The 24,118-nt window shown below is 31.5% G+C and overlaps 1 protein-coding gene across 2 annotated transcripts; it reads left to right on the top strand.

The window, feature by feature from the left end:
- On the top strand, positions 1-23,808 carry LOC148310453 (uncharacterized). Of its 2 annotated transcripts, XM_088258408.1 has the most exons (4): positions 1-97; positions 356-1,357; positions 22,702-22,910; positions 23,525-23,808. In XM_088258408.1, the coding sequence occupies exons 2-4, from the start codon at positions 637-639 to the stop codon at positions 23,672-23,674; spliced, it is 1,080 nt and encodes a 359-aa protein (XP_088114534.1). In that variant the 5' UTR covers positions 1-97; positions 356-636; the 3' UTR covers positions 23,675-23,808. The 2 variants fall into 2 exon arrangements, with proteins under 2 accessions (XP_088114534.1, XP_088114535.1); XM_088258409.1 differs by lacking the exon at positions 1-97 and having other exon boundaries at positions 325-1,357.
- The last annotated feature ends 310 nt before the right edge of the window (positions 23,809-24,118 follow it).

Genomic DNA, 24,118 nt, shown 5'->3' with positions numbered 1-24,118 from the left:
CTAAAAGCTTACGAAACTTTCAGCTTTCAGTAGAACAAATTTTATCGGTAGAAAAATTATCGCTGTGACAGTTCACTACAACGTTCCGATTTTTAATGTACGAGTCTAATGTGCTTATTTGGTAGAAAATCAAGTCCATAATAAAAATTAAAAATAAAAAATTCTTTTTTTTAAAACATTTTTAAAAATATATGATTGTGAGTGTGTTTCGTTAATTGAACAATTTAAAAATCATAAATAAATATTAACCTTTTTTAATATAAAATGGTACAATTATTAACGTAACTTAATGAAATTAGTAAATTATGAAATAAAATGGAAAAATAATGAGAAGTGTATTATAGTTCATTTCCAGAGGAAAAAATATTTTTGTTTAAAAAAAGTTTTAAGTTTTGAATACATAAATCAATGTTTATACTAATGAAAAAATAAATACTGAGTAATTAAACGTGAAAGCGCGAGTCAGGCATCAAAAGTGGAACGTTGAATAATCATACCTAATTTTTTACTTTTTCGATCGTTCACTAAATTCCTTATTTGTATGTGAGTTATGATCAACGTTAATTAGAAACAAAATGATTTTTGGTTAAACTATTTCTACCTGAGAGTACAGTTTTAAAATACTATAATTTCTATATGACTGTGTGTACAACAACCATGAGTCTCTCAGCATCCCCGGCATCATCGATCGAAAGTCCTCACAACAATATCGCCAACGATTACACAACCAGAAGCGACTGTCGAAGTCCGCCTTTCAACGAAGATGTCCATCCAACAAGAGAACACGACTTGACAACCGCATTCGCACCAAGAGAAACCATCTCATCATCAGTAGAATCGAGCAAGTTAAAGTTTGGAGTAGACAGGATTCTGTCTGGTGAAACTACTTGCTTGCGAAGACCGAAACCCTTGCATCGATACAATAATGAAAGTTTACAGACCAATGCAAGAAGTTCGGAGTTTTCAATTCTTTCTTTGATCAAAGGAGCAAGGCAATACATAAAAGACACTTCTCCTTCAGCTCATAAATCTTCAAATTCTCAAACCCTGCCTCAGTCAGCGCCTTGTTCAGAATGTGTCACATCTTTATTCAGATGTTGCAGACTTAGTCCATCTTTTCCGAGGACTCAGGATTCTTCTAACCAAGGGTCTTTGAGTTCTCCTGTGAACAGTTCTCTCGGACAAGGTTCTGTGTCTGCCGGTCTTCCTGTCACGTCAGGTGCTTTGCATCACGGGATGAGTTTTGGGATGCAGAGGTTTATCACGACTTCCTCCAGTATTGGAGACGGTCTTCAACTTGGATATGGAGTTCACGTTCCAGCTAGTATGAGACACCTCACCGTCAGACAGGTGCCAGGTTGGTTTGACATTTTTTACTTATTTGCTTTTTTGTAATTACTGTAATATTCAAGTTTTTTTTTAATTTTATGTATGTTGGTATTTTTTTGTCATTAACAAGATTTAAATGTTAAAACGAACCATTTGAAAACAGTTTTTTATGGAAATCTTCAAAACCCATAACGGGATTTGAAATCAAGTAATTGGGCACAATGATACTTACCTTCAGATGATAATGCTTAACTCTAGAGTGTTATGTTATTTAATTACGTAATCTATTTCTAACTCTAAAACAATGTAAAGTAGTTATGGTAAAGTCAGACCGCATTAATTGCAAACATTACTGGACAAAATGATGCCAGAAAAGATCTGCTTAGGGCTCAAAATATTTTTTTTACTAACTGGATCGGTCTTACACATACTACTGAAGATCATGACGACCTTTGACTTCTTGGTACAGTTATGCGATTTTTTTTCTGGTAGATACCAGTTTGACCTTTAAAGATTTAAAGATCAAACATTTGTTTAATTACATATAAACGACAAAAAAATCTCCTAGAAAAAATTGTGGGTGCTATCTTCAACTGAGAGCCTTTTTTGAACACCCCATCTGACATGGCGCCTATATTGGTTGAACGACATCAATCTTCCCAAAACCCGGTAGGAGATAAGCTCAGATTCTCATCCCGAAGTTATATTATACAATTTTTTTAACGACAAAATACCCAAATATTTTTAAAAAATTGAGCAGTTTTGAATTAATAAAAATCATAAACTTATAACTAGAAATAAGAATAGAATAAGACTGCTATTTAAAAAAAAATATCCCAAAATTGTATTTCATACAAGGGTTTAAAAATGTATGATGAGATGCCTGAATGTATAAAGAATAAGTCTAAAATATTTTTAAATAATTTCAAAATAAATGTCATGTGTACTGTAAGAATATGTAAATACATATGTTGTTAAATTAAGTGTAAATAATAGTTAGAATTTAATGTAATATTAGCTAAGGGATAAAACAAAAAATGTTATAAAAAAATATGAAAACTCCACAATGAGGACCTATATTAACTGTAAGTATCTCGCGAACAGGACGAAGTTTCGGTTCGTTTTGAGCCCCGCATCAAATACAAAAAAATACGGATTGATTTGATTGTCAACCAAAAAAGAAAGGAATTGTAATAATCATTTTGGCTCCCCTACTTTCAACAATATTAATATTCACAACGTTTTAAGCGTGTCCAAATAGTTTCAAATAGTAATAAGAGTTTCTGCTCAATAAAAAGTTTCTTTTCATCTCACCAATAGATGTCTCTAGTGAAGTTCTAGTGATTCAAGAGCAATGTTTCAAAATTGGTTCATATATATATATATAGAGCTTTCAAGAATTCGAGTAGTGTGGTTGTCAATAATGGATAGAATTGGTGAATGTTACACGTGTGTAAAGTGATCACTTAAACCAGCCTATGACAGTCGTCAGCCCCGTAAATGCCCAGACTTCCATATTCTTCTTCATCTTTCATGAGATGTCAAAAAATGATATGAATATTAATATTATTTAGTATAATATCGGACATTGGATTATTACCCTACGGATGAGATGTCAATACCCTCTACTTTTGGCTACCGGGACTAATTTCTCTCCACTTTTCACCCTGTTGCCTGCACGCCTCTGACTTGGATAAGTTCACAGTTCACAGTTTAGTAAGTAGATTACTGTGTCGACAGTTCCATTACAAGTTATATGAGTAATCACCGCTCGCTGACGGAGAACGAGGAGATAGCCGAGCTGGTGAGGGAAGGTGATGGAGAGTGGCCACGGAAGGAATGGCGGAGGTATTTCTCCTTATTATATTTATGGCTACCTTCTCACAGCGGGCTCCGATTAGAGCTGTAATGTATTCAGGTTCGGGCCGTTATCAGGGGTGCACAACAAAAAACTGCGAAAAAAAAGGATTATGAGCTTTGAACATGTGGAAACCCGGGAATCTGAAATGCCAAGAAATCCTCACAAGATTTTGAAGAAAAGTATTTGTATTAAAAAAAATATATAAACAAATACTTTTTTATTTATGAAAATAATTCATTTATTATTACATGAAATTATTGTATGTTACCAATTTTTTATTACTATTATTAAAAAGGTGTTAAATTATATCTGTCTGTGTCCGCAGTGCAATGGCCCGCACACTCGGCTACCTCCAGTAGGGGGTCCTAGGTTCTATTCCCAGGGGGGGGAATAAATATAAGCGATTTTTTTCACTACGATATTAATTCAATATTACCCTGGACTCGTACCTGAAGCGGAGGGCTGATCACCTTTCCTTCGTGTGTTAACGATCAAGATAAAACTGCATATAATCATGCAGTGCCCTATGGACCATCGGGTGCGGATGAGGGTTTGAAAAATAATAATAAAGTATACTGTACTGTATCTGTATTACTACTTAAGTATCTACTGTAATATTAGATTGAAATGTAAAAAGTTTCAAATAATGTAAATATACCTACCTTAAAAGAAAAAACGTCATATAGTACTTCATTAACATTAGAGCTGCGCGTACAACGTAACTACTGTAATGTAAAGTTCTATGTACCATATGTACTGTATTAAAAATTTCTCGGCTAATCCGAACTTTTCCAAATCCGAATACGCCACAGCCCCAATCAGTTCAGATTTTCAGGGGTTTCACTGTACCATGTATTACATATTATTAACTATAAGTTTTACGGGTTTAGTTGGCGTAGTTTAAGTATTTGCGCTGATTTTAAAAATGCACAAAAAAAAAACAAAAAGGTCTTTTAACAACAACAAAAAACCTTTTAAGGTATTGATAAATATTTAAAAAAAAACGGTAATTTATCTGTACAATGATGTTACGGAATATATATATATATATATATATATATATATATATATATATATATATATATATATATATATATATATATATATATTTATATATACATATATATATATATATATATATATATATATATATATATATATATATATATATATATATATATATATATATATATATATATATATATATATATATATATATATATATATATATATATATTTATTTATATATATACATATTTATATATATATATATATATATATATATATATATATATATATATATATATATATATATATATATATATATATATTTATATATTTATATATATATATATATATATATATATATATATATATATATATATATATATATATATATATATATATATATATATATATATATATATATATATATATATATATATATATATATATATATATTTATATATATATATATATATATATATATATATATATTTATATATATATATATATATACATAATAATAAACGGATTATAATATGCATGTAACATAATATATTAATAAACTAATAAGCATTTGCATTTTTAAAAAAATCAATGCGTTCATAATGTATTGGATTTATTTTACGGTGATTACTACTCATTGAAACAAATGAACACTTCTGTCCTTGTTTTAAAACCTTCTTTAATAAAAGTCAGATGAGATCGAAGAATTGTTGGCGACCCCGTCCCAGAGGTTGGAGGGCTACTAAAGTTGATTCAACACAAAGTAATAAATCTCTTTAAGCATCTCCTAATAATGTATGAATGGAACGCGTTAACCTTTATATCACGGCGGGCTAATATCTATTATTAATAATCAAATAGCAATTTATTTCTTATCAAACCGTGTAACGAAGCTGAGCGTGGACAGCAGGGTGTAAATATTCATAATTCTATTATAACAAGTTCTTAATAACTAATATTAACTTTCCATTGCCAACCAATAACTGGTAGTCGTAAACTAATCTCTATTCATTAGTTTAAGAATAGATATCGTACTAAATTAACTGCTACTCAGCGGTTAAATAGGGACTATCACTAAGATATGTTGATATAACATTTTACATTCTCTTACGTAAATGAGTTATTGAATATATTTTTAAAATAATAACTAGCACGTAATAGTCAGTCAGTGCCCACTGTTGTTTGATGGATTGACTCAAATGTCCCATGTTCGAATCCTAGAGAATGTAGTTTTTCTTTGCTAAAATCAAAAATGATATCTTATTAGTCGAAAATTAATGGAGTGCTCATAACAATAATAATAATAAAACCCTTATTCTCACCCCAATGGTGCGTAGGGCACTGCGTCATATAAACGCAGTGTTATCTTGATCGTTTACACATGAAGGAAAGGTGATCAGCCCTCCGCTTCAAGTACCAGTCCAGGGTAGTATTAAATAAATATTACAGTGAAAAAATCACTCATATTTATTCTTACCCCTCCTGGGAATGGAACCCGGGTCCTCCAGAACGGTAGCCGAGCGTGCTGACCATTACACTACGGAGGCGAACATAAAATGGGAAAAAAAGTATTTGATATTTTTAGTTATCTTATTAGTTGAAAAACAACGGAGTACTCATAGAATGGGAAAAAACGAAGTATTATGGATATCTTTTTATTCGAAGCACAACGGTTTACTCATGGAATGGGACAAAATAAAAAAATAAATCTTATTAGTCGAAAAATAATGGAGTACTCATAAAATGGGACAAAACGAAGTATTATAGATATCTTTTTATTAGAAACACAACGGTTTACTCATGGAAAGGGACAAATCAAAATATATGTATATCTTATTAGTCGAAACACAACGATATACTCAAGGAATGGGACAAAAATAAAATAGATATTTTATTAGTCGAAACACAACGGTATACTCACGGAACGGGACAAAAACAAAATAGATACCTTATTAATCGAAACACAACGGTATACTCACGGAATGGGACAAAAACAAAATAGATATCTTATAAGTCGAATCATAACGGTATAATTCAATTCAATTCAATTTATTCAACAAAAAAATAATATATACATAACAAACAATATTCAAGGCGTATATATTAAAAGTAAGCAAGAAGACTTAAAGGTGTAGATGAATCACGCTTCGGAAAACTCCTTCGGACACATGGAACAAATCAATATCCAATGTGATATTGTTCAACATAGCGGTAGCTCTTCCTACAGGCATAACCATCGGCAGGTTGGTCCTGTATATAGGAATGGGAAACAATCTATGTCGACGCTGTCTTAGGTAACTATCGGGAACATACAGACCAATGTTCCGGATAATTTCAGGAATATCGATCATACCGCGCAACAATCGATAAAAATGCGTAATCAAATACACATTCCTTCTAGTCTCTAAACTATTGTAGCCAAGCATACCCTGGAGAAACTGGGTCGGGTAGAGCCAAGGATAATAGCCGTACTCTCTCATGTAGAGATACGCCAATAATGAAGGAATGGGACAAAAACAAAATAGGTATCTTTCTATTCGAAACATAAAGGTTTAACTATGGAAAGGGAGAAAAATTAAATAGATATCTTTTTATTCGAATCACAGCGGTATACTCAAGGAATGGGACAAAAACAAAATAAATGTCTTATTAGTCGAAACACGACGGTATACTCATGGAATGGTACTAATTGATTTTACGAATTTCCTAATCAATAAACAAGCATGCATGTAGAAAATATCTTCAACCTATTAGGTAAGTTTAACTGGCGCAGAAAACTTAAGCAAAGACAATCATTAAAAAAACTTTTCTGCCATTAGGGCGCTTTTTTCGCATAACCTACCCATGAACTACTTATTATGTATTTTTCCATTATGAAAAAGGGGCAACCCTACTTTCATTAGTTAAGTACTTTTAGAAAGATCTATATTTTGAAAGTTGTGCACACCTTTTTATGCTAATTGGGATACTAAATTCATGGATCCTGCATTTTTTTTATTATTACTGCTAATACTTTTGTATAAAGTGAATTTTCATCCATTAAACTATCATTTTAAAATACGGAAGTTGTTTATCAAGCTTTCCAGATTCGCGTTCATTTGTATATTTGTATTATTATCTTAAATTTACCTGTTTAAAAATTAAATCGAGAAGTACGCAGTTTTTTATACTTGCACGAAATTTTTATTATAGAAGAGCCAATAATTTTTGTTACAATACTGTTAACTTGAAATTGTAAAGTAACAAACATTTAAATTCTACGTCCACTTTCCCCTGAATTTTTCGACCAATGAGTGCTTCAAACAGCATCCTTAAAACATTACTTTTGTATATCATATTAAAACGAAAACCGCCGTACTGTAGTGGTTAGCGCGATTGGCTACTGTGCTGAAGGTCTCGGATTCGTTTCCAGGGGATCAAACTAAATATGGGTGATTTTCTCTCACATATTTATTTGATATCGCCCTGGACTGGTACAAGAAGCGTAGGCATACCCCTGTCTTCGTATAATTAACGATCAAGATCACACTGCGTCGCTACGATGCTGTGCCCTATACACCATTAGGTGCGGATAAGGGTTAAAAAATAATGTATAATCACATCAAACAAAATCAAAGGAACATTGAGTATTTTGCGTAAAACCACTAAAATCGATTGCATTATTCATCAAAATCTTTAAATAACGAAGAATATTTATAAGTGAGTAAAAAGATTAAGTTGGATAATTCGAGTGGGTTGATAAAAATAGATCGTACTATCAAGCATATTTTTTAATGATTGGTGATAGGTAAATATAAGTACTACCCTAAAACTATAATAAAAGCAATGAAAAGTTGTTTATAATGGAAACACTTTTCTTTTCTTGAATGTTTTGTGCTGATACTGCATGGAACATTTTATAAACTTTATAAAATGAAACTCAAACTTTGTTTTTTACTACTTTTATTTTCTGTACATTTTTTCTATCGGTTTCGACAAGCACTTTGTCATCTACGAGAGTGGATAAGTACATATCCATCCTTGAAGATGACTAGATGCTTGTCAAACCTGATTGAAAAAAAAACAAAAATATTAGTGGTTTAAAACAAAGTTTCTGTAGTATTTTCTGAAATTAATATTTTTCCATTAATAATTTATTAAAAATATTTTATGTTCGAATCTATGGATTTTCTTCAGGGATATTTTTTTAATATATGTTGAAATGTTAAGACTTTCAAGCTCCTGGCATTAAGTAATTTAATGCCTTTTTAATAAATTTGAATACATAAAGTTTTAAAACTGAAATACTTGTAGTTATTATCAATGAAGTTTCTATTTAGCGTACATACTTTGCATTTTCTTAAAAAGCATTCACCAATCAGACAAAACGAACCCTCCAACACCCATTATTCAAACAATAAATTACATTATTATAGACCGACCCGCCCATACACGCTTCTCTTCCGGTCCCACTACATGAAGCTTTCATATACGTATTCTACAATGATATATACATAAACGTGCATTTAAATGCACTTCTTATGTCCTTATTTGCATGAACTCCATGCAATATACAATGTACAAGTAGTATTGTACAATGAAATATGCAACGGTATAATAATGTATTTTTCTTGCTCGTCTATTATGTACTCATTACCATATATGCATTTTATGTACAAACGTGCATACAAAAGCTTCTTCTTAAGTGTTATATACACACACACACATATATATATATATATATATATATATATATATATATATATATATATATATATATATATATATATATATATATATATATATATATATATATATATATATATATATATATATATATATATATATATATATATATATATATATATATATATATATATATATATATGCATATTTATCTATATATATAAATAAATACATATATATATATATATATATATATATATATATATATATATATATATATATATATATATATATATATATATACACAGTCAAACTCAGTTATTACGAACACGGTTATAGCGAGATCTCGGATATAACGAGGAAACATTCGTTGATATTTTGGTTTCTGATTTTCTCCATACATTTATTCGCGGTTATAACTAGCAACTTCTCGGCTACAGCGAGCAAAAAGAGATCGCCTTTTCGTAAAAGTTGTAAATACTTGAATGTTTGAAAACATTTTCGACCTTAAGCAATAAAATGCAACCGGGCAATTAGACCGTTCCCGCCGGGATCGGATTACGTTAATGACTCTAAGTACTAAATTGGTGCTGTCACCGACAGTAAAAAAAGGTTTTTATTTTATTGAGTATTATTTTTTTAGTATTGAGCAAATAGCTTAATTAAAGACGTTAACATTTGCCAGTAGCACCAACTGGAAAAATTTAATGTGAAATCACGTGCAAGAGAAAATGAAGACGTTGAAATTATAATTGGTGCAATAAAATATGCGTTTTAGTTTTCAGCACGATTTATTGGTTTTCTTCCGCACTCCATACCACTCTGTAAACACGAGCCATCGGGTGAAATATTTTGTACGTTAAACATACAAACATTTCCCTTAACACTATCATAAAATTTAGTCATCTAAACCATAAGAAAATTTACGGAAATACAGTGGCGTAGGAAACTCCTACTCTTATTGACAGTACGTTTCTATTAAGAAAAACATGACTGAACCCAATTTTAAGTGAAACTCACCAGCAAATCAATGGGATATTCGCAAAGACAGAACTCATTCGTCAGCCAACTGCCGAAGGGGTAACACATCTTTACACGTCCAATTTTCAAAAGATGTATATTGGATTTATTATTTTTGTTTTTTAGAATAGGTATATATTGAACTCATTACCAGTCAATAACTTTTTTCTTTTCAAAACCTTATATTTATTTCGAAGAAAAACTTATTTTTTCAAAATAAAATCAGTGTTAAAAAAATTACACCAAATAACCTGACAGTTAGGGATTTAAAATTGGAAACTGACAGTAAGACAGTTTCCAATTTTAAAGCCCAGCATTTGTTAAATACCAACTGAATTTTCCCCAAACCCAGGTAACATTTCACGTAATTATTTTGTTCACAAAAAAGCGTTTTTGCATTGAGAAAAAAAAAAATTTCGAATTAATTAAATGGTTTTAAAAACAAAAGAAAAGTTAACCAGGTTTAATGAAAATTAAGTCGCAATTCATCGTATATCGGGCTTTAAGTTTCGTACTGACATATCTTGGTGGAACTGCATTTTATAGAATAAAATAACAAGTATGTAGTTTTTCCACGTGAATTTTATTTGCCCTGCGACCGGGATTCTTTGTAACCGACATCATCAGACTAGTGATGTCCGTTACGACGAGACCCGGTTGCTGGTCAAATAAAATTCTTGTGAAAAAAACTTCTTCGTCTTTAAACCCTTATCCGCATCCGATGGTGCAAAGGAAATTGCATCATATAAACCCAGTGTTATCTTGATCGATAACACATAAAGGAAAGGTGATCAGCCCTCCGCTGCAGGTACCAGTCCAGGGCAATATTAAATAAATAAATATTAGAATGAAAAAACACTTATATTTATTTATACAAAGTTGTTAAAAACTATATAGTTCTTATTTTATTCTGTACATTGGGCCTTTATTTGAAGTTATGAAATATTTTATTTTGCCTTTTTTTGTACTTGACTACGCCACTGATTGAGTAATACAAATTATCTACGTCATACGTAACACATAACAATCATATATTTTCTCAAGAAGCAAATATACATGTGAGCTATTCGTCAGGCGAATGTAAACATTTCCCCTTTGATATAGTAACATAAACCATACTCTGTACATCTCGCACACCTCGTAATATGCTTCAAAATACTTTTTATCGATAAATTAACGAAAATTCTGTACACACACTACCTCCTAACCATATTATTCCTCAACAAATCATAATAAGATTAATCGTGTAAACACTTTTTCAAAATTAATGTCTAATATTTCACGTCTATTTTCCTGTTCTTCATTTTCATTTTCTAGTTTGTTATCAATAAATGAATGATTGTATACTTGACGAAATTTCTTTTTTTACAATAGTTAAATAAAATGTATAAAATAAGACAAGGATTTTCATACTTGTGACGAGTTTGATGTAAAAAAGTGGTTTGAGAAAATAAAAGGCGGTAGACGTCAAATACATTTATAATATCAGAGTGATGAATTTAATTCACAGTTTAGATTTTATGATAATCAATATGTTGAAGAAATTTTAACCATCATAAGATATATATTATTGGGCGCACATTTTTTTCACTAGAGACATCTATGGTGATATAAAAGATGCTTTTGATTGAGCAGAAATTCTTTCATTTGTATGTGAGGGCCGAATCTTGGATTATAATCACATACATGAGAAAAGCTAGAAAATATGCTTTTTATTTTTTATTTTAGCTTATAATTTAACCAGTTAAGTTTGCGGGTTATTTCTTTTGAAAGAAAATGTAGAAACCTTGGGTGTACCAAGGTAGGTACATACTGTATGCAGTTTTTTACTCATATATTTTTATCTTCCATTATTTATTAAATATACAATACATGAAATTAAATAATCTTTATTGCGAAATGTGAAAATAATCTACGTACTTTTAGGCTACGAATTCATCGTCCTACAAACTTCGACTACACTTTTTTATATTCATACCTACTCTTCATATCACTGATGGTTCCACTCACATAAATGTATTTTATACCACTCTCCTTTGGTCGTAAATTTCACTCTGACCCGCCGCTTAATAGACGTAAAATTAGATATATATTCCGAACAAAAGTGTTTATTTGTTTGACCGAAGCCATATTGCGTGCCACACTGCTCGAGTTTTCCGCGCATATATTTTTCTTCGGTTCTATGGGTTTTTCATATATTTTCAATAGATCTAGTAATCGTCTGTTATTGCCCCTAGACGTTTTAGCTACGACTATAAAAAAGGTTTCTGTGGACTCCAAAAACCAATTACTATGGTATTTTTTTTTTAATTTTCTAACCTGGGAGTTAAAATAATTTAGGCACTTTTTTTCGGTATCATTCACTTGTAGGTAATACTGATCGACGCACAGTGCGTTATTTTGACAATCTAGGGGTACTTTATTATTACGCTTTAAATATACCGGTTTTAGTAGATTTTTGGATACTATCTCTTATAAAATACATGATCGAGTGAACATTTTGTATTTACCTTTTAGTATTTTTAGAAAAAATATAATACAATGGGTATTAAAACAACTTCCATGCTCCATGAAAAGAGGTCACAGTTAAATGTGTTTGTTTTTACCTACACTTATATGTTTTGGCAGATATTAATTGTATTTTAATGTTTGTTGTAGATACATATATTATGCATAAAACGTCATTACCAATGTTTGTAAAAGAACGTCGCGACGTTTTAAAAAGTCATTAGAAATGAATGGCCGGAAGTAATGTTTCAGTTATCTACAAGTTATCTACTTAGTTACATAGTTAACTTCCGTACGTAATTGACATTCTGGTCTCTCATTGGCCATTGAATAATTATTATTGCACATGATTTGTCCACAAGTTCCCGGGGACGCTCGGCTATCGTACTGGAGGTCCTGGGTTCGATTCTCAGATGGGGGGGGTGAAATAAGTATAAGTGATTTTTTCACTCTAGTATTTATTCAATATTACCCTGGACCTGAAACGGAGGGCTGATCACCTTTCCTTCATGTGTCAACGATCAAGATAACACTGCGTTTATATGATGCAGTGCCCTATGCACCATTGGGTGCGGATAAGGGTTAGATATTAGACTTATTCTGAGAATAAATGTTATATTAGGGTTCATATAAAGGAGGTACGGTCATAAAATCGCTTATAAATAAAATATTTCAATGAAAATTCAGCCAGTCTAGTTCTAGATATATTTAAAGGTTCATTGATATATGGTATATCCAGATATTTGTAATTCTAACCCTGTTGCGCAAGCCGCCATCTTGAATTATACCTATTTTTAATCTTGAATTATAACCCATAAGTGTAAAAATGACAATAACTATCTACTTAGAACAAAATATTGGTCATTTTATATCTTGATCTGTAATCTATATTTTTCGACTTAAACCTGAAAAAATGTGGTTATACATACAATAATTAAATTTCAGCTTTCAGGACGAATTTGAAAAATGTGTGTGCTTTAGAGAAAAATTAATACAATGATGGGATTTTTTATAGAGTATGAAAAACTAGAAAATTTAATGGTTTTATTATTACCATTTTCAGGGTAAAAATAAAAAAAGGCGTGATTCAAGTTAAGTCAGACTATTACTAAAGAAAAACTATTATACTTAACGTGATATTATCGATATTACGGTAGATAGCGACTGGGCTATAAACTTTATAAGAAATTATTTTTTGACGTCTCATCAAAGATGAAGAAAAATATGGAAGTCTGTGCATTTAGTGCTGAAGTCTGTGCGTCTGGGCTGACGACCGTCATAGGCTGGTTTAAGTGATCACTTAACACACGTGTAACGTTCACCAACTCTACCCATTATTGACAACCACACTACTCAAATTTTTGGAAGTTCTATAAATATGAACCAATTTCGAAACGTTGTTCTTAAATCATTAGAACTTCACTAGAGACATCTATTGGTGAGATGAAAAGAAGCTCTGTAACTGAGCAGAAACTCTTTTATTAGTATGTGAGATCCGAATTCTGGATTGTGATCACATACATGAGAAACGCCAGAAAATATAATTTTCATTTTTAGTATTTTAGCTTACAATTTGACCAGTTAATTTATTTACAACTTTTGAGTGTGTCCAAATAATATGAAAATAACTCCTATAATTGGTGATAATCCAGATTTTGTGAACAAGTATTTAGACTCACTCAAAATCTTGTTTTTAAAAATAACGCATCTAAAATTGGAACGATTAATCCTTATCTAAACTAGAACTTATCCACTTTGTATGATAAACTCCACATTTTAGTGTAATTAATTGCCATCAGCTAAAAAGATTTAACGATCATTTGATCACCTCGGCTTGTTTACAGCACTTGAGGTTGATGTATGGGGGAAATGTTATTATCTGTATTTTTTGCGGAAGCCCTCGGCCGGCCGCCTCTCCATATTGCTGAGTTGCTGAGCTCTCCATACTGCTTCGCTCTCCAGTCGCCGCATAATGTCGGTAACAGTTTATAAACATCTACATGGTAACATGTGTTCAAGTAAGTTTAAATTGCCCCAAGAAAAACATTTCAAATGTTTAATACCGTTTTATTTGGAACGTATTTACGAGACAGTGTAAACTTTCGGCTCTCAATATATATTGTACAATTATTATACTTTACCGAGAAAAATCATGGGTTTTTTGGCACAAAATATCATCTTTAAATTTTCGTCCATTTTTCCTTTCACATTAAATAGCGAAATCTTTATTATCAAAAATACATCAATTGATTCGGCTGTAACTTTGTGGTAATAACTATCCATTTAAGTTTTATTTGGTAGATATTTCTTAAAATCTATTGCGACACGTTTTTCGATGAATTCTGCATCATTTATACGGTGTTTGAAAATGAAGGGAATGCATCGAAATACGTGTCACAATAAGAAATAATGGTATTTATGAATAAATACTAACATCAAAAATCCAAAATACACGTGAAACAACATAATGATGTAGTATTTTCCAAAAGTTATGGGTTGTACCCCGGTATACAGAGGTTTTATTTATTAATTTAATGTATTAAGATTCAATCCATTTATTTAGTATAGATGAAGAAAAGTATTGAGATGAGAAAATAAAGTCCAGATATTTGTAGAGCTTACAACTAGAATAATCGACTGGTTTAAGTAATCACTTTGAATATTGTGAAACATTCACCATTCTGCACATAATTGACAACCATGAGATTTTATATATTTCTTAAGTAACATCATACTTTTTTCCGAATTTGTATTTCATTGCACACACTGGGAATCGACTGAAAAAATCAAATCAAAGAGCGCCCTTGAGGTGGTATTTTACGAAAAAGGCACAATATAAGTTATCCTTATTTATTATTATTATTATTATTCAATTTTATTCTAGGTACTTATTTTGACCAGTTATCATTATCCGGTCTGAAAAGTATTTATCTTTTTTAATGTGCCTACCTTCGTCAAATTAAGCTTCATTGGGAAGTTTTGGTAAATTTAAACAGCAAAATATTCTCTGGATTTAACGAAAAATTTGTTGCGGATTATTGATTTTTCGGCCTGAAGATTATTGGCAAAGTTGAAGTGTATTATTGAAGTTTTTTTTGCACCATAAGGAAATATATACTACTTATTGTAAGTATTATTAGAAATACGTTTACACGTTTAATCTCCATTTTTTTCTCCGAAAACACTGTACAAATAATAACAGAAGTACAAATAATAACAGATAAAAATTTCAATAATAAAGGATATACAGGAATTTATATTCTGTACTCATACTTATAAACTTTTACATCAGTTTAATTTTGAAAGATGATGCATCGTTTTTGAATTGTAAATCACTGGGAAGGTATTCAGTGCTACCCTCCCAGAGCAAAATAGTGTCAATATAGGGCCAATAGTAACATGTTTTATTGATAGAAAAAATATTTTTTATGTTGGTCTAGTCAGATAATAATAATGCACCACACACGTTGGTGGTATATTTTTAAATCATCTAAATTTACATTATTAATTTGAGTTTTGTACTGATATTTCATGGTGAAACTGCACTTTACATTATAAAAAAAAATACTTTTTTTTCCATTTTTTACTTACATTCCGTCTACATGCCCAAACCCAGTTACTAGTCAAATAAAATAAAAGTGGAAAAATACTACAAACTTCTTCTTTAACCATATCCGTTTCCAATGTGGAGTATATGGAGTCTACAGACTGCTCCAAGCACTTATGTCGGCTGCCACCTCCCTTGCATCCCCCCAAGTCAGGTCCGCTTCCCGAAGTTCAGACGAGAGTTGCCGACGAGTTGTCAGCAGTGGTCGTCGTGGGCGGCGCAAACCTGAAGCCTTGTTAAAGGGGCAAACTATAAAGCTGTTGTTCTATTATATTAATATTATGATGTCTTGGAAATTCACTAAAATAAATCTACATTTCCTGAAATAATTGACAAGTAAGTACAATAATTGAATTAAGTAAGAACAATTGGTATTTAAAAATTGTCTAAAAAAATAAATTTTGAAATTGTATGCAAAATTGATATTGACGTTTTGATATTGTATATGAAAATTGACTGAATCAATAATTTAAAAAAACTTTGGAAAGAAAGGAAAATAATTTCATTAAACTATTTTCTTCAATCTGACATTTGTAAAGCCTAACTATGTAGGCGCTAATACTTTAAATTACGCTATTAAGATTTCAAATACGCTATTGAAATGCTTTGTAGTATAAAAATACGAAATATCTTAGTTTTTTAGGAACCATAGTTTGTTAGTCTCTGGGCGGGGAAGTTTTCGGTCCGTCGGCGGTTAACGCAGCTAATAAAAGTTTTCCATGGCAAAATATTTTCTTTGAAATGAATAAAGTTTTATAGCGGTAAATGTATTAATTATAGACAAACGCGTTAAGAAGGTTTGCGCCAAATAGAGAGGGATATTAAACCTAATTAATTAAGTACGTAATATATATTTAGTGATTCGGTTCAAGTACCTATATATCGTGTGTATACTGGCATAAAACGTTAATATGACATATATTTAAATCCAAAAATTTGAATAAAATATAAATACAAAAAAAGATCTCACAAAGGCATGGCCTGTGTGTAGGCAATAATACAATAGATATTATAAGAAGTAGAACTAGAAAAAAAGTGTTAATATGAAATACAAAAAAAAACAAAATACTTGACTTTCAGAAAACAAAAATTAAATTTAAATTAAATTAAAAACTTAAAAACATAAACAATAAAGAGAAAAAGTAAAAAGTTAGCAAGCATGTAGGTACTACATGATTGATACGTCTACAAGAAAAAGAGCTTCAATATGCATTATCCACATTTTTCTAAAAAGCAGGTTGCATTTTCAGACGGTAAAATAATTTTGATTAGTTTTGGCGAACCCAGATTTGTGAACATTCATAATATGGATACACTCAAAATGTTATCAAAATAAAGAGTCAAATTATAAGCTACATAAAATTGAAAATCATGTTTTCAGGCGATTTCCAGTTTTTAGAAATAATTCAGGTTCGCATCTTGCGTACATTTAAAAAGGGTCTATTCTTAAAAAAAGCTTTCTCAATCGAACAAAGATGAATCTTGTGAACTCATACGTACAGCGTCATAAAATTAATGATATATGTTGGGAGTTCCAAAAATTTTAGTAGTGTGGTTGTAAATCATTGGTAGAATTGTGAATGTTGCACGTGTGTAAAATTTTCACTCAACCAGCCTATGACAGGTCATAAGCCCTGAAAATATCCACATTATCTTCATTATGTTGAGATGCCAAAAATATGAATGAATAGTCTTTTAATATTTTCATATCCTAATACTGTCATCACCAGATAATAATCTTGGGTACATGGTACATGTGTCGCGATGGATATTCAGAACATTCAAGAGGATATTCAAAAACAGAATTTTCAAGAGGAATCCATTAAAAATTTAATGTTCAGCTTAAAATATTCGTATTTTTTCGGTGACGGAATAAAAAATGACAAAACTCTGGGTGGTGCATGGAAACAAAAAATAAATACATTGTTTCCGAGATAAATAAACAAACGATCAGCGCCCACTTGAGATTCTACACATGTTATGATGTTATCTTTGTGGCTATCCACAAGATGCAAACATTCTGCACTTTTTTAGGAAAACGTTTTTTATTACTCCGAAATCTTCGAAACTATAAACACAACACTGTGTTTTTATCAGAGTTTAAAATTGTCCTTTAATTTATCTGTTTTATCTTTTAAGGCCTAGTATTCGTTACATTTATTTAAATCACAATTTTGAACATTTTTTTGAGACCCACCTTGTGTGTCTTGTCGGTGGAGTTATTTTTTTTAATACATTTTTTATGTTTTTAACCATTTTAACCTAATATATACACAAAAAAGAGAGAGAAAATAACAATATGAATATAAACAATTAAGTTAAATAGTAACTTCATTTTCTTTAAACCCAAGTAACATTTGACGTACCTAATCGTTTTTTTAAAACATCGTTTTGTATTGAAAAAATAAGTTTTTCTTCGAAATAAGGATATGAAAAGAAAAGGGTTATTGAAAGGTAATGTGCTTTAAAAAAAATTTAAAAATTCAATACAAATTCTAAAAAAACAAAAATTCAATATGCATTCTATAAAAATCCTTTAAAAAATATTTTTTCAAACCTAACGGAAATTAATTGTCTACGACAAAACACATAAAAATATCAAAAAAGAACCTGATCAACGTTTTATATTTGAAAAAAAAAACAAAATGAAATATTTGAAAATTTAACTGTGATTGCGGAAATTTTTACGACATTGGTCAGATAAATCGGAAAAAATTACTGTTCGGAAAATACACATAAATAAACTCAAAAAAGTGGTCTTATGCAAGTGTTTTATTTTTATATACAAATAATACCTCAAATATTTTGTTTTAAAGTTGTTGAATAGTTTTATTTCATTCTTTATATGAAATAAGAACAAGTTATAAAAATAAATATTAATAAATATTTGTTTACTATGTTACATATGGCGTTGCATCTTGGTGTAGCTGACTGAAGCTAGGTAAAAAGTGTATGTGCACATATATGTAATTAATATATTTTATCAGTAAAATATCTACGTTAGCGTGTTTTCAGCTTCAACGTGTTTAAACACTTGAGTATCGTTAATACCTCATTTATGTCGCTCAGTAGCTCTTTGGGAACTAAAATAATCTTCCTTTACCTTTTGGAAACATAACGACATGTTTTTATCTAAAATGGGCCCTTTTATTATGCTGTTACTTGAGGTAAAGCAGAATGTTTATGTTTAAATAGGGACTTTCCGCTAGAATAAAATTATGTGTAGATATGTTTTTCAGCGCACAGATAAAAAATGGCCATTTTGAAGAAACGGATGTCTGTTTTATTTATGTTTACTCGAAATCACTAATGAGTTTGAAAGATTACATTGACAGTTGATGCGTAGCTGGGAGGTTTGTCTTCAGACACGGGACTGTGGAGTTTAAGAACAAACTAATAATTTACTCTAAAACTAAGTCTACAATTTTGCTAACACTGAGCATATTTATTCGCAAATTCAATGGCAGTATGGCGGCCATTTGGATTGTCTATGACTTCCGGTGAGGTGAAGTCCATATGGCTAGTACAGACCGGGCGAATATTCTCACGAATAAATATGGCATAGGATCCGTTTTCTATCTATCTTTTGGTATTGTCTATGTTTCCCGGTCGGTCGAGTGATTCGATCATTGTTAATTTTTGGTCTTACCTACATCAAAGTGGCGGAATTTAATTCAATTCGAGTGTCGGGTTGTGGTCCCGTAGTTACTATCGCGGACTCTTGAGTCAGAGTTTCGTTCGAACCCACTCTACCACAATTTGATACCTATTTCTAATAATGAGCCGCTTAGGCTCACAGAAATAGTATGAAATTAAAGTATTATTGTAAATAATAAAAACACAATAATTTCTCTTTTTTAAATTAAATTTTAAAAAATAATGTATTCACCTAATGTGCTAAAATTAAACGTCTTAAAATAGTAAAGAAAACGAAAAAGAGAATTGTTAATTTAAATACTTTTATTTATATATTCGGAGACCTAGAGCTTTTTAAAACAGTAGTACACAATTAAATTCATTTGGATGGGGAAAACTAAGAAAATACCTTTGAATATACAGTTTTCCATAAACAAACAATAATTACACGATGGTTTACACGAATTTATTAGAACATTTTTTCCTGCAAAAAAATGCAAAGCCTTCGTTTTTTGACATTAACAAACGTTTGTCAAGGAAGTGCAATTTACTAGTGCTGAATTATTTAATTATATGGTATTTGGAATCCATTAATGAAAAAACGTTTATAAATAAACATTCATTTAAAAACTACAAAATATTCTTAATTAAATTCACCCAGTTTTTGGTAAGCAATCGATTAATAATGCACATTTTACAGCAAAAATAATAAGTTTCACATCGCTCCGCTGAATCCTCTTTACTGTGGTTCTAAACCTTTTTGAAGTCAGGGAGCACTATTATTCATAAGGAAAATTCGCGGTACATCAAAACTAAAGATCCAAAAAATGTGCAAAGATAACTTTATTAAAAATAAAACTGATTTTTTCAGTACAGAAAAGTTTACATTTATTTAAAAAAAATAGATAAAAACATAAATACACCAATGTAACCTTTTGTGACGATAATAATTTAATGTGACACCTGACCCTGTCGGCTTTTACAAATTTTAGCGATAATAGGTCTAACATTTGATATAGCTACTCTCATTACTTTATCCAAATTTCTAAGCCAATGTTCACAAATCAAGGGTCACAAATCCTTCCAACGAACCTACCATTGATAGAGTACTGTCTGTACAAATATCTACACATAATTCCCATGATATTTTCATTTGCTCTAAGTATGATGATATAGAACAAAGATATCTTGACCGCTGTTGTGAGGTGAGCGCACACAATTTCACTTTGCAAGGGTGCTGCCATCTAGCCATTATATTTGCAACTCAAATCGCACAGTAAATGAGCCAGAATTAAATTTTGGTTTTCATAATTTCGCGGAGCACTTACAAGCTTGCGGAGCACCAGTGCTCCGCGGAGCACCGGTTAAGAACCACTGCCTTAAAAGGCGAATATTGTATACATTTTTGAGTGGGGCAATAAGCATCACCCTATTGGTAAATACTGCCTTTTTTGCAAATGGCGCCGTATGTCAGTTTGCTTTTGACATTCGTAAATAAGGCGCTTGCAAAATTTATATTGAGTAACAATGTATCGCTATACGAATCAAGAACGCGCGTCAATTGTGATACTGTTTGCGCGCAATAATTCGTCAGTTGTGTTAACGCAACGTGAATTTCGACGAAAATATCCTAATCGCGCAGCACCGACAGCTGGCTACCCGATTTGAAGAGAGCGGCACAACGTGGGACAACCAAAGTCCCGGAAGGCCCCGAACCGGCCGTTCGGTTGAAAACTTCGAAGCAGTGCTTGTAAATATGATAGAAGAGCCCGGAACATCCACAAGAAAACGGGCTCAACAATTGAACATTTCGCGGCGTTCCCTAAGCCGCATTTTGTCATTGGACTTAAAAATGTAATGCATACACGTTAACCCTTAGGCTACCAAAACTTTTAGGGTTACTATTTTAGAAATACCACGATAAACATAAATAATTGAAATACAAAATACGCTTGATAATTTATAAACACTCTGTACCATTGTTGAAATAAATCTGTTTTTTTTATTCAAACTTCGGCGCGATGACAATATTTCTCGGAGTTTAGTTAACTAAACGTATGCAACGTTATAAAAAATCGACTAACAAGTAAATGCCGCTGGCTTAATGTCCAATTCCTTTTTACGCCGTGCGCATAACACTAGGAATTACCACTTCCCGACCTATTGATGACATCCGGTATTGAAATAGAGTAGAGGTGTGAGCAATTAACTTTTTTTGTTATGCAATATATGTACATATTCTATTTGTATAAATTTATTACATATTGTTGATTAACCTCCACGTGTAAAAATGTATCTATTTGAATAATATCACAGCTTTTACGCAACCTATTTTCGCGGGAAAAAATGGTTTTATGTACTTTGTTTTTCTCGTTGCTTTTTTTAAGTATTTTTGTAAAATCGTAAGTCATAATCGAACATTTAATTATAAATATTGATGTATAACTTATTGAAAGAAAGAAAAACATAATGTGAGTCGAAATTTTTTGCACAACCCTGAAGGAATCCCTAAATGTATCTCATATAAATCAAGATGTCAGATCCGACGGATCCGGTATTTCTCGCTTGAGTACCGAAAACCGATATATCGGAAAAAAATATCGCTCACTCTTTTAAATCAAAAATCGACAATTTTCAGTTGTGCATGTTTTCAGAATGCCCAGAAAATGTACTATATCCCAGCAAAAGAGGCATATTTTTAACTTAATATTAACCCGCTACAGGGCAGAAAATGTTGTTTTTGCATTTTGAGGAAAAGGTATTGTTTAATAATTTTTTTAAATATACAAAATATTTTCAAATGGAGAAAAAACCTTCAGGTTTTACCTAAAAAGATCTGTTGCACAGTAAAAAGTTCAATAAGTGGCTTGATATTTATTTTTAATACATTATGTTATATTTTTAAACTTTAAAAACGTTCTCCAGAAAAATCAAGTTTTTCGATTTATGACGTTCTTGAAACGAGTGAGCGATATGTCGACCAAGTAAATTGATTCAATAATTTATTTTGTTAATCTTATGTCGATATTTATTCAATCATGCAAATGTTTTCTTGAATTGTTCCCAGTGTACCCCCATCGGATCCAGACGCGCTCCCCCCCTCCGGGGACGACGGGGGCGGCGGGCGGGTCCTCCAAGAGGAAGCGCTCCTGGTCGAGGGCCGTGTTCAGCAACCTGCAGCGCAAGGGGCTGGAGCGCCGCTTCCAGATACAGAAGTACATCACCAAGCCCGACAGGCGACAGCTCGCCAGCACCCTGGGCCTGACGGACGCGCAGGTACACTCCCTGACTCTGTCCATTTCTTGACGATACATACTCTTATGGTAGGGACTGACCGGAGCATTTCGTCGTAACATCTCTCGCGGCGAGTATCCGAAACTATAGATGGAGCGCTCGGCTCGCTGTACTGACTGCCTGAATGCTCGCATCGTAACGTATTACGTTACGACGAAATGGCTCTGGTCAGTCCCTACCATAACAATATTAACAATGAGGTGCAGCTCAAAAAAAAGTATCTCATCACTTCGCAGCTTAATTTTTTTTTTCTTTCATGATATTTTTATTTATAGACAGCAAGACATGGAAAATGATGATAAACAGCTGTTGTCATCACCTATCCATAGAATGACAGGATGGTCGTTTAACGCCATTCAAGAATGCAAGAATTGGTCGTTTTATTCATTGTATTTTACTAACATTTAACTGATTCTCTATTCTAGATTATTCTTATTGATTCTTATGAGATACCGCTTATCATTTTCTTACTCAGGTGGCAATAATAATAATAATAACTTTAAGTTCTGTCACCTATAACTTCTAATCTTAAAAAAAAATTGTTGGTTGAATGGGTCTTGCTGATTTCAATGTCTAAAAGGTCGTGTCTTTTTCAGGTAAAGGTGTGGTTCCAAAATAGAAGAATGAAATGGCGCCATACAAAGGAAGGAAGAGGTATAGGACCTAAAGATGAATCCTTGATCGGGGGAGCGGACTCTTCTACTCAAGATAATGAAGAAATTGACGTCGACACCGTCAGTGATTAATTTTTAACAATCACAATAACCATTTCACAAACGTGCCTTAGTTAAGTAAATTATTTATGTATATAAATTAGTATGAACAAAATATTTTTGTGTAGAACATCTAAATGACTGAATAAAAGTCATATTAAAAATAATGAAGTATTATTTCTTCTTCCTCTAACCTTTATCCGTACCCAATGGTGCATAGGGCACTACATCATATTGACACGGTGTTATCTTGATTGTTACTTACACGAAAGTAAGCTGATCACTCCTGCGCTTCAGGGACCAGTCCAGGGAAATTTTAAATAAATATTAGATTGTATAATCACTTATATTTATTTTCACCCCCCCTTGGAATTGAACCTGGGACCTCCAAGAACGGTAGCTAAACACGCTAACCATTACACCACGGAGGTATTATTTACATTGAATTAAATACGCCGTATTGCATATTTTGTGCAT

The sequence above is a fragment of the Brachycentrus maculatus genome, unplaced genomic scaffold, assembly GCF_059751285.1.
Source record: "Brachycentrus maculatus isolate JH-2025_06_01 unplaced genomic scaffold, ASM5975128v1 h1tg000095l, whole genome shotgun sequence".
Taxonomy (NCBI): domain Eukaryota; kingdom Metazoa; phylum Arthropoda; class Insecta; order Trichoptera; family Brachycentridae; genus Brachycentrus; species Brachycentrus maculatus.
Note: the sequence above shows the minus strand (reverse complement) of the source record. Positions and strands in the feature narration are given on the sequence as shown.